This window comes from Panthera tigris, chromosome D4, assembly GCF_018350195.1.
Source record: "Panthera tigris isolate Pti1 chromosome D4, P.tigris_Pti1_mat1.1, whole genome shotgun sequence".
In the NCBI taxonomy this organism is placed as follows: Eukaryota; Metazoa; Chordata; class Mammalia; order Carnivora; family Felidae; genus Panthera; species Panthera tigris.
In genome coordinates this window covers 59,560,516-59,575,667 of record NC_056672.1, presented here as the reverse complement: position 1 = coordinate 59,575,667, position 15,152 = coordinate 59,560,516, and the positions used below count along the sequence as shown (strand labels likewise).

Below are 15,152 nucleotides of genomic sequence, written 5' to 3'. Positions count from 1 at the left end.
GCTGGAGGTCTGCATCCCCCAGCCTTTTTCGCCCCCACGCCCTCTGCTAATGCTGCTGGACCTTTGCGCAAAGCTTCGCTTCAGTACGTATGCTACGTACTGGGGGGATGCACAGAGGAGCCACCAGCATTTGCACTGCTGTCACAAAACTCTAACTGGACAGTATTTTAAAGAAGTGTCCCTGTATACCTGCTAATTTACATCCTCAGATTTTAATAATAATAGTCAATAGGGTGTATGAATGTAGTAAAATCACATACTTGCATGCTGTTAATTACAATGCAACTGGAAACTCACCTGGCCATAAAAATGGTCATATTCTATGACCTAGGATGTTTTATAATTGTGGAAACCCATTATGCATTTGTATTATAATATATACAATAAGTTGTCAAATATTAGCTGAGCAATGTGCTCCTCCTATTGGTCGTTTATGTTGTTTCATTGTTTTTGTTTGTTTTGGCTAGTATACACAGCTGCAGGTTTTTTCCTAATACTACAATAAAAGTATAAATAACCTAAATGCTTAACAAAAGGGAAATAATGATTAAATCAAATCTTTTGCAGCTATTAAAAATCATTACAGGGGTGCCTGGATAGCTCAGTTGGTTGAACATCCAACTTTGGTTCAGGTCATGGTCTTGAGGTTCGTGAGTCTGAGCCCTGCATTGGACTCTATGCTGACAGCTCAGAGCCTGGAGCCTGCTTTGGATTCTGTGTCTCCCTCTCTTCCTGCCTCTCCCCCACTCATGCTCTGTCCCTCTCTCTCAAAAATAAATAAACATTAAAAAAAATCATTATGAAGACCATCAAACAAACACTCAAAAAGTAATTAGGAAAAAAAATGCTAAAAATGAAGAAAGCAGCATGCAAGACCATACCTTTCCTGACTACAGCTTTAGAAATATACTCATATGTGAGACCACAGACAGAGAGAAATACAGAAAAATAGAAACAGCAGATATAGTGGAAAGGCATGGCTGTGACAGATCATTACAAATTATTTCTATTATGGTCAGGAAGTTGTTTGGAAAAAAAAAAAGTTAACTTAATAGGCCAGTGACTCTGTACTCCCTAAGTGCCCATGACAAAAGGACAATATAAACCATGTTGTGACTTGAGTTCAAGTTCCACAGAAATTACCTGCAAGTTGAGCTGTGACTGCTTGGAATGGCAGCTTTCTGAACATGTCCACTAACGGCTGTACTTTTCTTATGTTGACTAGCTCGTGCTTGCCGTAGTCCAGCTCATACACAGACACCAATCCATTGGTCAGGATTCCTTTTAAAAGCACCCTGTGCCACCTAGATGTGCATTGGATTAAAAAGGAAGAAAAAAAACACACAAAGTTGACATATGCTTTAAGGGTAACAATTTATGATTAAAAAATTAATGCGAAAGATGTTTATCAAAATATAAAACTGTACTGTCATTGAGGTTTTAAAGAGATTGCTTCTTCTTACGCCAAAGGTTACTATTCTCTGCTTTGCCACCAGCTTACTTGGTGGTATTTCTTCGCTCAACACCCATACACAGGCCTCATGGAGCTGCTACAGGAGACCGACACATAAACTAGCAACCACCACTAAGCAGAATCAAACAGATGGAGGCTGATCAGGACAAGGCAAGGAGATCCCTCCACTCTGACAGGGAGACGAAGGTCATGTCTGGGACAGGGTATGTATGTAGAAGATGGAAAGAGGGAGTAACTGGAACCAGGCCAGGCTGAAGACATGCATGAGAAGAAAAAGCACAGAAGATTCTACAGGGCATGACAGCTGGGAGCAGAGCAAACACCACAGTAGAGCTAGAAGGCAGAATGTGTGAAGGAATGGAAAAGAAAACCAGATGGGGAAGAGAGTGTGGGAAGAGATTACAAAACATTTTGAATGCAAAGGTGGCAATTTTACCTATGCCGAGTGAGGACATTAAAAAAACAAAATAAAACAAAACACAAAGTCCAACCCACTGCCTAGAATAAAGAGCCTGGAAAAGATAGGAGAGTAGGGGGGAAGAAGAACATGGTTTCCGATCTGGAGTTCAAGGTGCCAGTCAGAAATTCACATGAATATACTTTTCTCCTCTGGGCCTACATTCATCATCATTACAATTAGAAAAGCTTAGACTTCAAAGTTAAGATGTGAAGGACCATATTAAAGTCCTACAGTCTTCGGGTGCCTGGGTGGCTCAGTCAGTTAAGTGTCCAACTCTTGATTTCAATTCAGGTCATGATCTCACGGGTTCATGGGATCCAGCCCTAAGTTGGGCTCTGGCTCTGAGCTGACAGCACAGAGCTTGCTTTGGATTCTCTCTCTCTAAATAAATGAGTAAATAAACTTTAAAAAAAAAAGTTCTTTAGTGTTAACTATGTGATTGAAGAGTATCATCACACTAAGGAAAGGAAGTTGTTTGTAACATCTAAAAGGTAAGTGTCTATGGAGAGCGCCTCTGCCCCTGCAAGGTATGAGTCAGGCTCTGCCATGGATGGTGGACTCAGCCATCCTCTGAAACAGATTTATTAGCTATAAGCCGCAAGCCCAGTGCAACAGCAGGCCTTTCACTGCAATACACTGCTGGGCTGGGAGCTGGCTAGGCTGGATGGATTCTCCAGCACACCGGTGGAGAATGGGTACAGGAAACCCACACCGCTGCTATGGGGTAAACTATAGTAAGGAAGCTATGAAGAGGCCAACTTTGGACACTAGTGATTGGGGGTTTGGGGAGGAAACTCCAGAAACCTGTTTCTGAAGGCAGAAACAAGCCCAAAGTGCAGCAAGCGATAATCCATGAGTCACAACAGGGAGGCGCAAAAAGATATCACAGTAAGAATGTGAGTTTTGGGAACCAACAGACTTAGGCTGGCATCCCCCCACCCCACCCCCAGGACATGTTCCAGCTATGTCACCTTGGGCTCCTATTAAACCTCTCTGAGCCTCAATTATCTCATGTGTAGTATTTAATTTTAACTCACTTGCAGAAATAATATATATAAAGTGCCTAGTACATTACTTGGCACACAATAGGTGCTTGGCAAATGGTAGCCGCCATCGTTATTATATAATAATTATGATAATTATTAAAATGAAGATAAGCTGTGTAAATATAAGCATGTCAGAGAAATTTTCATATGTGGAAATGCCAGTTTGGTGCAGGTTGTTAAATCTGTGTAGGTGCAAAAGGAGATAAAAATCATTTGGTTTCCACCTATAGCACTGTCTTTAAATTGTACAGGGCAAATGCTGGTGGTCTGTGTATAAATGCTGATGGTTTTAGTGTATAAATACAAGGTACAGAGCAGCGAGGGAAGAGCTACCAGAAGACTTACATGTCACATGTCATGCCCTTCGGTAGCTTTTAATTTTCAACACTAATAGCTTAACTAAAGGTTTCTGTTTGGACCAGTTAACCGATTTCAGTGCAGGGCTGCTTGTGAATCATCTGGAGAGTTTGTGAAAAACACAGATTCTGAAGTTCCACTCCCAGAGACTCTGATTCAGGATGTCTGGGGTGAGGAAGGAGAATCTGCATTTTTAGTAAGTTTCCAGGTTATTCTTAGCCCACGTGGATTTGGAAATGGCTGCAATCAACAGTGTATCTGAAAATTCCTAAGTCTTAATTCACCAGAGTTGGGACCAGGGTTTTTAGTAAATAGTCCTGTGATACAGGCAAGATAGAAACTCTAAACACTCTACACTGATTCAGTTCATGAAGTTTAAGAAAATATTGGACAATCTGTTCTTATATATATGAGATATACTTGATTATCTAGAAAAAAATTAGCTGGTGAAAGTCCCAGCCCCAGAGCAGGACTGTTGGACCCATGTTGGGGGAGGGCCGAGTCTGAAACACCACACTGAAGGTCTCCGGTTTGGGTTCTCCTGCCCCACAAAACTCTTGCCCTCAAGTAGGATCTCCCCACAGTTAATCACCATCAATATGCCCCACAGATTAATAGTTAACACTGGTTTTGTTTTAACTGTGATTAAATTATTCTGTGAAGAGTTCTCATGTAGGCAAATGATGTTCCTGTGTGGAATTAAACCCATGCATGCTTACAGTTGTAAATAACATGACATAGTAAAAATGGTTTTTTGAAGGTGAAAAGCTTGTGACATACAAGCTGAATCCTTTTTAAAATGAGAGCTATGATACTTTTCACTCTTATGAATTAAAAATTGTTTTTTTTCTCTTACGGGAATAATAAAGTTTTCACAAATGTCTATGCTTGATATCTTGAGAACGAACCAAAGCATTTTATTAAAAAAATAATAAAATAAGCAGTTTGACCTTTTAAACTGAGTTCTGGGGTGTGTGTGTGTGTGTGTGTGTGTGTGTGTGTGTGTTGTTGTTGTTGTTGTTGTGGGAGAACAGTTCTTTGTGTTTGTCATCATCAAATAAGCTTGGTCAGTTCCCCTAAGAAAGCTGGCAAAGGAGACGGGACGGGGCTAAGTTGTTCCTTTTTCCAGGGCTTTTGTGACCTTGTACTGTGTAGGGTGGAGTACTTGAGATTCACTGGGTTGGAACCAGAACATATTGGAGGGCTTGAAGGAGGATGTGATCCAAATGGGAAATGTGAAAAAACAGACCAAAGTGCTGCACCAGTGAGTCCCGGCTGGAGAAGTGCACCGTGCATTGCTGCACCATAAAGAAGGTGGCACGGCTCTCCAGGAGCAAGTGACAACCTACCTCAAGAACCTTCTAATCCTTAAACAAGTAATTTTTCTTCTGGGAATCTATCTCAGAAATAATCAGAGATGTGAACAGAGATTTATGTTCGATATTATCTAGAATAGTGAAAAATCTGGGAGAAAAAACTACATAACAAGAGAGAATGATAAGTAAATTATGATTTCTCTATATAATGGACTATTATTCAGCCTTAAAAATGTTTATGAAGAAGTTTTATCACATGGAAAAATGTTCACAGGATTATGTGAGGTGAAAAAAGTAGGTGTGGAATTGTATTTAATAATAATACTACACCAACTGTATGAGTATATGTAGAAACGAATGAGAAGAAATACATGGTTTAACAAGGGTTCTGTCCGGTTGGAGGATTTTCTTATATATTTTTGTATTTTTCTAAATCTTCTACAATAAGTATTTGTTTTTAAAATTGAAAAGTTGGGGCGCCTGGGTGGCTCAGTCGGTTGAGCATCCGACTTCAGCTCAGGTCACGATCTCGCGGTCCGTGAGTTCGAGCCCCGTGTCAGGCTCTAGGCTGATGGCTCAGAGCCTGGAGCCTGCTTCCGATTCTGTGTCCCCCTCTCTCTCTGTCCCTCCCCCATTCATGCTCTGTCTCTCTCTGTCTCAAAAATAAACGTTAAAAAAAATTAAAAATAAATAAATAAATAAATAAATAAATAAAATTTAAGTTATTCAACCAAAAAGCCATTATTTCCTAAAGAAACAACAACGTTTTGTCTAATAGAAAAACAAAAACATTTAAACCTTCGTTTTAGATATTTAACAGAAATTTAATATATGGTGACTAGATATTTAGATAAATGACATCATGTCAAATATTAAAAGACTGCACAATTCATTAGTCTCGCTTCACATTCAAAATTTCCCTAAGTGCAGTTCAAAGTCCCCCTGCAGAGATTAAGGACTCTTGGTATCACTCCACACATTTTTCGTAGTCGGACCACACGCTCTGTCCAAGGACCTACTTGTTTTCCACTTTGGCAGCATACACTTGGTCTTTTTCCACGGCTACGTGGCGCTCCTCAGACACACTGTAATAAAGAATCATCTCCTCCATCAGAACTTCCAGCTTATGTATCTCTTGCCATGGCTGGATGACGAAGTAGCCCGGGTGACAGGCCACAGGCACGTACACATCCATGTGCTCCCCCGGCTTCGACAAGTGGACGGGAGGGGGGAGTTCCTCTGTGGAGAAAGAGCCGGTGTGGTCCACCACAGACTTCTTGATGACGTCTGTCAGGCTCTTTCTCAGATTCTCTCCAGCGGTGCCTGGAATGGGGGTGCCACCGCCTTTGCTGTGGGGAGAGCTAGCTCCACTGGATATGGCACTCAAAAACACATCCTTCTGATGCTTCCACAAGTCTGCATTTGTAATCTGGCGATTAATACTGTGGTGAGGATCAGGGAAGTTCTTAGGGGTGAATAAATAAATGTGTGAGATCCCTCTGGTTTCGTCCACTTTTGTAACCTGTGGAAAACACACAAGGCATTTCAAGGAATCCCAGTTCACCATAATATTAACCTTAAATATTAAAACACAGTATTTTACAAGGAACCCAACTTGCTAAAATTCATTTTATTGAAGGTAAGATAAATGATCTATCACAGCCACAGCAGTGAATAGGCTCTTAAGTCCAAGACGCCAGCAGCTGGCTTATGGAAACGAAAACTTTATTAACCTCTAAAAACCGAGGATAACTTAAAACTCACTAGAGGTCATTATCACTGAGATGGAGTCCGCATACCATTGGTAAAAGCTCTTTTTATTGATGACATTTAAGAACACTCAAAGTAAAAGGAACAGTATGATGCACCCTCAAGGGCTCATCTCCCAGCTTCAACAATAAAAAATAATCACAAAAATGGCAAAAGTGTTCCATATGCATTCTACCTATGCTGGTGCACCCACACACTGGGAAGTGAAGGAGAAATCTTTGACAATTCACCATACCCTTGGGGATCTTGGCCTAAATGCCTTGTTTGGTCATAGTATCTACCCTCACCCTTTACCCCTTCCCCAGTTACATGGGAGGAACCTGGGGAGAAAAAGGAAAAAAGCTCCACTGAACAGGTCAAAACCACAGCTTTGCCCCTTCTGTCCAGGAGACCTTTGGCTACCTTTCTACCTCTTTCTGCCAGAGGGATGAGTGTTATATGGGAATGCCACACACTGACACCTGGGACTGGACAGCTGTGTGTCCCAAAGGACTGGCTGCCTGGTAATTCTTACCAGCTCCTCTGGTTTACCCTGGGAAGGACAAAAATGAGACACTTCCAGCCACACTGATCTCTTATCATAAAGGGCTCCAAAAGAAAGGCAGGAACAGAGGTCTCAGACAGGGAGACAAGGCAATCCATCTACAGTAATTTGCTTAAAAATATTTTTCCTAGCAAGATGGATCTATTTAAATTAATTAACATTTCAAAGTGCTAATGAATGAATGACTGCTAATTTATTTTGCTATTTATGATACAGAAGTACCATTTCAAAGATCAACCATTAAAAAATATTTTTATTGAGTACCCAATACTCTGGCTTTAAGAGCTTAAAACATAGTTGATAAAACAATATTCATTTATCATACGGCAGTTGAAGAATATAAAATGGTAATTAAGTGTGTAATTGTATAAACATAGGAAAATCCCTGTGAACCAGAATAATTTGGAGATTTTCATGAAGATATTTCTCAAGGACATTTCACTGTTTAATTCTTATAGAAAATAGCATTGTTCATTAGTTAAAACAAAAATATCTTACGTTTTTATACTTGGAAATAAAAATAATGTTTTTGATACAAAGATGCAAAAGTACAAAAAAATAGGAGCTAGTGAAATAAAACAGTTTAAACTTTTAACAGGCAGAAAACAAGATTATGATCAAATTATTTGCTTGTAAGCTATTACACTTTTGAAAAAAAAAGAAACAGAAGACTTATTTGAATGACCTTTACAAACATTTATCAAGAGATATATGGTCCCTCTGTTGGGAATTTAATTCCTTATCATGGAGCAAAATAGGAGCAGAGAACTATCTCTGCTACCTTATTAATACTGGAAAAATTATATAAAGGCCTTAAAAATAATACTGGAGATACAGGATAAATTCTTAAATAAAAATCAAACCATGAAATATCTTATCATACATGTAACCAACCTCTTAACTACCAAAATGTGTCACATATGAAAGCATCAATTTATGGTAAGACAAAATCCTTTCACAAAAAAACAAATGAGCCCTTCTGGCTGACAGCTCCCTTTCCAAATGTATCAAGATAACTAACCTTAATGCTACAGTCCGAGCAATTCAAAACAGAATCTCTTAACCAAAGCACAGCATCTGGTGTCCACATGCCAATAGACTGTGGAAGATCTGCTAAGCAGCACTTTATAGCCTGGAAAGAAAACATGATGGAAAAGCAAACACACCATCTTAAAATAGGTACTTATAAATAATGTCAATGTTATTTTCCTGTAAGTCGGACACGTTGCCAAGATAGAAAGCAAGCAACAGCAATAGCTAACAATGACAATCGGAGCTCTGGAGCTGGAGCGTGCGCTATGTTAACTGGCTCTATTTATATCGCCTCTATTGTCTTTACTCCTATTTGAGCAGGGCTTATACCAAGCAGTTCACATACTTATCCTACGATACCTCTGCAAGATGGGCCAGTGTTGTGACCTCATTGTACAGACAGTGAAATGGAATCAGAGAGACTTACGTGCATCAAGTCACAAAGTTGTGAAAAACAGTGAACAACCACATTTGGACCATTTCCAATTGTGTTACAAACTTGGACTTCTTTTGCTCATTATCAAGATCAAAACTGAGAGGGCATCTCACAACATGATTATAAATACATCCAAATCTCTTCCAGAAAATCTCTCAGGCTTGTAACATATAGTACCTGAGGTGGTATCACAATTATTTCTTGTAGAAACCGAGGGGGAATTTCCCTGAGTTCGGACACTTTTACGGATGTCACAGTACCAGAATCCAGGAATTGAACATCAAGAGCTCGACTGCTATGAACGTTTGTGATCTGCAATGAGACAAGTGTTGGCTAATTTATTAGCACATTCAAAAGGCCAAAACACTTCTGTGCGATTATATTTTGTATAACTCTAAAATGCATATGAAAATCAACAAAGACTATCAGTGTTAATGAAGTTTTCTTAAAAATGTACCTATTTACAATAGGTACTCTTTTAGAGCAGAACTGATGTCAACATCTAGTTGTTAAATCATTTAATCAATAGTAATCACCAAACTAATAATAATCAATAAAATCAAATAGGTAATGTTTACTATGCTTTCAACTCTAGGACACTACTGATTTATAAAACAATTTGAAACATCATTATATACTGTTGATTAAAGATGCCGTCTGTTCTCCAAAATATTAAAATGTGAGGGAAAAAACCCATTGTATCTCAGCAATGAAGAAATAAAGAATACAAAGAATTCAGACACAGAAAATTTCTTGTAGTAGGTAAATACTATGTCTTTTTAAATCATAACCTATTGTGGCATTTTATAGTTTTGTCAGAAAGCCCAATGATAATTTTTATCATTTGTCCTAACTAAAACATTGAAACTCAAAAAGTCAGAAAGGTAAAATAAGCCAAATTAATAATTCAAAAATGGGAAAATTACATACAGGGTCAAAGTAATAATTACCTGTGATCAAATGGCAACATCACAATATTAAGATTCTGGGTGCACCTTTAAATGCCGTAAGTTCCCTTAATAAGCCATTGTGATATCTGCTGTCACTGAATATAGTTAACCTTAGCCAAAGATAGCCCCGTCACGATGGTTATCTGGGCAGGGACTTCGTGCCTACAACTGCTCTCACTGCCACCTTGTGAAGGGCGGTGCTTTCAGTATGGTGACTGTTAAGAACTGAACTTCTCTTGGCATGGAAGTCAGATATACCAAAAGTAAAGCCTTTTTCTGTGGCCCCAGTAAATGCTTTATTAATATAATAGCATAATTCTTTAATCTCTTAAGATTATGATAGACACAAACAGTATTACAACAATATCCTAAAATGTATTTTATTCAAAATATGTTGGCATGGTTGGTATATACTGAATGCTTATTATGGCCAGGCATAACTGGGTAGAGACATATACCCCCCATCTCAAAGAGCTCCTAGTCTCACAAGAGATGATGACACAAATAAATAATTAGGATATAAGGTAGTAGGGCAATAATAGAGTTATGCATGAGGTACTATGAGAACATAGAGAATGGGTACCTGACCCAGCCAGGAAGCAGATGTTAGGGCAAGCTTTCAGGAGGAGGGAATACCTAAAATTGATACTTTCCTTTAAAATGTACTTTTTTCTTCTTATGCTAGTAAAATGCCTTTATCATAGAAAATTTAGATACTTCAAAGAATGATATAAAAATCACTTATAATCTATAATCAATTGTAATTATCCTTGTAGTCTTTAATCCATACATTTATAAAGAATTAGATTTACAAAAACTAGAACATTATTTGTATATACTATTTCCTAATTGGCTACTTTTCACTAAGTGTCTCAAAAATATTTCATGTCATTAGTCTTCTATAACATTTTAATATTACATAATTGTATCATGCAGATACGTTATGACTTATCTAATAACCCCTTTGGCTTTACAATTTAAATTGTATAAATTTTTGCTCTTTTAAGAAATAATCATACTTACTGGGCATTTGTATTTCCTTTTTCATAAATTAAAATTTCACAAATGTCACAATTTCAGCTGGGCCTTACATGATGAATGGGAATAAACCAGGTTGGTAGGAGTCTAGTTAGGGGCTAATCCAAACATTTCAAACAGAGGGGGAAAAGGATGGGCAAGACATTTATATTTCTTATGTGTGGAAGCTACAAGCATTTTGGTTATGCTGGGATGTAAAGAGAGAGGCAGGGCAAGGCAGGAGATGATGCTGAGAGAAAGGTAAAGGCAAGGTAAGGTCTTGGAGAGCCAGACATTATGTCTTAAAGAACCGGATTTACCCTGCAGATGAGAAGAAGCCAATGTCAAGTCTTGAGGAGAAGAATGAGATGGTTGGCTTTGTAAGAGGCCATGTATTTTTGGTGGTAAGACTGGGTGAGGGCTTTGAAATCAGACAGATTTGGTTTTAATCTCACCTCTCACTTTCTAGCTGAATGACTTTCCTCATCAATAAGAATGGGATCATAGGGTTTTGTGAAGATTAAGTCAGATCAGTCATGTTTATAAAAAAAAAAAACAAAAAACATTTTAGGACACCTGGGTGGCTCAGTTGGTTAAACGTCTGACTCTTGATTTTGGCTCGGGTCATGTTCTCACCATTCAAGGGATCAAGCCCCACATCACATTGGGGTCTGTGCTGACAGCACACAAAGCCTGCCTAGAACTCTCTCTCTCTCTCCTCTTTCTCTGCCCCTCCCCATGCTCATGCGTGTACTTTCCCTCTCTCTCCCTCTCTCTCTCTCTCAAAATAAATAAACTTAAAAAATAAAAAAAAAACATTCTGTGTCTGGGAAATAGTAAGCCTCATTAAACATTGGAAGTATTATTGCTTGCTATTATTTACATTTTGGGTCACTCACTCTAGTGGCATGGAGCTTGACTGGAGGAAGACAAGAGTAAAGACAGAGGAACCATAGTATTGCAGTGATCTAGGCAAGAAATGACAAAGATGCAAAATGTCACCGGGGCTGAGGAAGATTCAGGAATCCAAGATAACTCTTAAGAAGCAGCCTCAGTGGCTGCATGAAGAGAGATACCACCAAAATACAGATATAGGAGGAAGATAAGGATGCGAAAAGATAATTTTGGTTTCAGACATGCAAAGTTTGAGGACTATGCGAGATGGACAATTAGGCTGGCTTTTGCATAAATCTGAAGCTCATCGAGGGCTGGAAAACAAACTGGGGAGTCATGAGGACAGAGTTGGTCACTGAATCGATGAGACGGCATTGCCTAGAAGGATGCAGAGGCCTAGAAGAACAGTGAGCTGGGACAGGACTTGGGGGGCACTGACAGTGACACTGTGGAGTGTGGTGGGTGGGGGAGGTTGGGGTAAAAAACAGGAGAAGCAATCATTAGAACCTCATGAGGAAAATTAGGAGGATTTGATACCATGGTAGCCTCTCTACAGCGAGAGGGGTACTTCAGGTTTCGACACTGTTAGATGCAGCCAAGAGGCCTGGTAACATAAGACCTGGAAGACTCTAGCTGGATTGTGCAGCTGAGGTCCTGGTGCTCTGTTGGGAATACAGGCAGCAAACAGCCGTGGCTGAGAACTGGCTGGAAGGTGCCATAGAAAGCGAAGGCAGACCACTTGGGATGTGTTTGAAGGAAACAGGAAGAGTGATGACCACTGAGTAGAGTTGGCTGGATGTATGGATTAAGTTCAGAAGGTATAGGGACTAAATTAAGCTTAGACAAGTTACAATGTCAGGAACAAACACATCATTTAAACACAGGATCTGCTTCTCATTAATCATTCTTTCTTCCTTAACTTTCTATGTATCACTAAGAGAATGAATACTTTTGCTACCTCCAAAGCAGACAACTCACAGTTTGATAGTAAAACAAAAATAATACTAGACATTTATCTCAAGTATTTGAGCATATGATGAAAAGGTATTTTGCCAAAAACGCATAACCTGATTCTACACATGAAGAAACTCAAGCAGTGACATAGTCTGCAAAATGCTGCTACTATTCAAAAGGTGAATAACAAAGAAAGCCAGAGCAATTGCCAGATTGGAGGAAACTAAGAAGGCATGACAATTAATTACAACTCGGGATCCTGGACCAGAAAGAAGATATTTGCAGGACAATCTGGGATGTCAACAGAGTCTGCAGATTAGTTAATAATATTGTATGAGTGTTGATTTGCTGGTTCTGATAATGGCTATGCCAAGACGTTAACAACTGGAGGCAGTGGGTAAAAGGCATATGGGAACTCTTGGGACTATTTTTACAACTTTCTAAAAGTCTGAAATTATTTCAGATATGTGTGCATTTATACATAATACACTAAACAGCACAGAACTTTACAATTTTTAATTTTTAAAAATCTTTATTTATTTTTGAGAGAGAGACAGCGTGTGAGCAGGGGAGGAGCAGAGAGAGAGGGAGACACAGAATCTGAAGCAGGCTCCAGGCTCTGATCTGTCAGCACAGAGCCCGATGTGGGGCTCGAGCCCACAAACTGTGAGATCATGACCTGAGCTGAAGTCGGACACTCAACCGACTGAGCCACCCAGGTGCTCCTAAAATTTTTTTAAATGTTTATCTATATTATTTTTGAGAGAAAGATAGACAAAACGTGAGTGGGGGAGGGACAGGCAGAGAGGGAGACACAGAATCTGAAGCAGGCTCCAGGCTCTGAGCTGTCAGCACACAGCCCAACGCAGGGCTCGAACCCACAAACCGTGAGATCATGACCTGAGCTGAAGTCTGAAGCTTAACCAGCTGAGCCACCCAGGTGTCCAATAAACAGCACAGAACTTTAAAATTCAAATGCCATGTTCTTTTGAATGAGTTATGTTTTTGAAGTTTATAACTAAACATACAACTCTTAGTCACATAACCCCCGCCTCACTGCTTAAAGTAGAGGTTCTTGCATCTAGATTAAGAACCTCTGAAACAAAGACAAAAAAGGAAAAAACAATCAAACCCAAGTTTGACACTTTAGCAATTGGGAAAACTAGATATCAAAAATAGAAGAAAGAAAGAAAGAAGGAAAGAAACAGCAACAATGAAAATCCAAAACCCACCTTTGAAAAACATATGAAAATATATGATAAAATATAACAAACCTCTTTTCAAATTTGTAACTGTGCTTGCAAGAAAATAAGATAATTATTAGAGACTGGAATTAGAGGAGCATGTAAACACTGAAGCCAAAGCTGTCCTCGGCAGGAAGGAAGATCTGAGACATCCCCCCAAACCCCTGCCAAGAAGTCAGAACTCTCAAAGGGCTACACCCTCAGCAGAATGGTGACTCTAGAGAACAATGAAGCAATATCCAGTGAAACTGAAGACAGGCATTCTCTCTATCCAGAAACTCCATTCCTTCCTACGTACCCTGGGAGATGTGCACAGGAAGGTTCATAAAAGGAGGTTCCATTTATAACAAAAAATTAGAAAAAATCTAAATACCGACGATCAGGGTGCTGGAGTGATAATGTTGGCACATTCGTACACCGTTAAATCAAACAGCAGTGAAAACAAATGAACGAGAGAGCTGCACACATCAACATGGATGAATCTCCCGCAGAATGAATAAAAAAACATATTTCAGAAGCATCAATACATTTTACCATTTACATATATTTTAAAGCATTTGTGTGTTAGATTTTATTAAGTTTTACTATAAATATTCTATATACATTTTCATTTCTGTATTCCCACTACCTCTATATTAAAATATATAGATAGCAAAAGCTCGTACGTATAAATGCAAATACAGTGAAAGTATAAAAAGGCATAGGAATTAGAAACAGTACACTCAGTGGGCAGTTCCCCTCCTCCAGAGTGGGAGTAGAAGAAATGGAGGCAGGCATAGAGCCTCAACCATGTTGGTCATGTTTTATTTCTCCCGTGGTGATGAATATGTGGGTACTTCTTCCATTTTTTAAAAAACTTGTTTGTATATCTGAAATATTTCACAAGAAGCTTTAAAAAAGAAGTGACTGATTTTTACCTCTACTCGTAACCATTTTCCTTTGCAGTGGAAGAGGCAGACTTTCCCACAGAAGGGTAATGAAACGAAGTACTCGGAGGTCATGTGCTACAAAACAGAAATGCGTGACACTTTTATTACTCTTAGCAAGGAGCGTATTGCTACACCACCAGAAAAACATCACTGTGGCTCAGGCTCACTGGGGCACCCGTACTTCGCCAGGCTTCCCATGAGGAGTCTGCTGTAGTGCGTGTACGAGGGTGATGGGATTTCTACCTTATTTCTCAGACATTACTGATGGCATCTTCTACTCTCCCTCCTCACACATGGCCCATAAATCAGACCTGTTAAAATGTCTACAAACATAAGTGTGCAGGTCAGTATGATGCATCCAGGCACGAGTGCCATCAGTTAAACATGAAGAGGGAGGATGAATCTGCCAAAAAGGAGGAGAAGAGCCTGGATGAAAGTGAGGTTGGGCTAGCTGTCCAGAAGGCCTCTTCCTGCCAACTTTTAACATTTAGATTCAAAGACGAGATTTTTACTTCCAAAACAAATGTTATCAACACAAATATGGGTGTCAGTGCCAGTGAAATGGCAATAAATCACGACCATAGGCCTCTTCATCCTCCCCTTTGCTGTAGCTTGAAGCTGAGGACCTGTCACGGTCTCCTCCATTCAGGGTGAATGTTTGTACTCTCCCCAAAGGCAGTGTCTCCATTTGGGTTACCAGCGCACTGGGGACGATCGAGAGGACTTTTC

The 15,152-nt window shown here is 39.4% G+C and overlaps 1 protein-coding gene across 3 annotated transcripts in view; it reads right to left on the bottom strand.

Moving 5' to 3' along the window:
- The window catches only part of TDRD7 (tudor domain containing 7), a 77,304-nt gene that overhangs the window by 2,161 nt on the left and 59,991 nt on the right, over positions 1 to 15,152 (bottom strand). For all 3 annotated transcript variants that reach the window (XM_042963650.1, XM_042963648.1, XM_042963649.1), the window contains 5 exons: positions 14,412 to 14,498; positions 8,613 to 8,747; positions 7,989 to 8,099; positions 5,673 to 6,175; positions 1,144 to 1,304 (listed from right to left, as the gene is read on the bottom strand). In XM_042963650.1, coding sequence (XP_042819584.1) covers positions 1,144 to 1,304; positions 5,673 to 6,175; positions 7,989 to 8,099; positions 8,613 to 8,747; positions 14,412 to 14,498 — 997 coding nt within the window. The remainder of the gene's footprint in view (positions 1 to 1,143; positions 1,305 to 5,672; positions 6,176 to 7,988; positions 8,100 to 8,612; positions 8,748 to 14,411; positions 14,499 to 15,152) is intronic.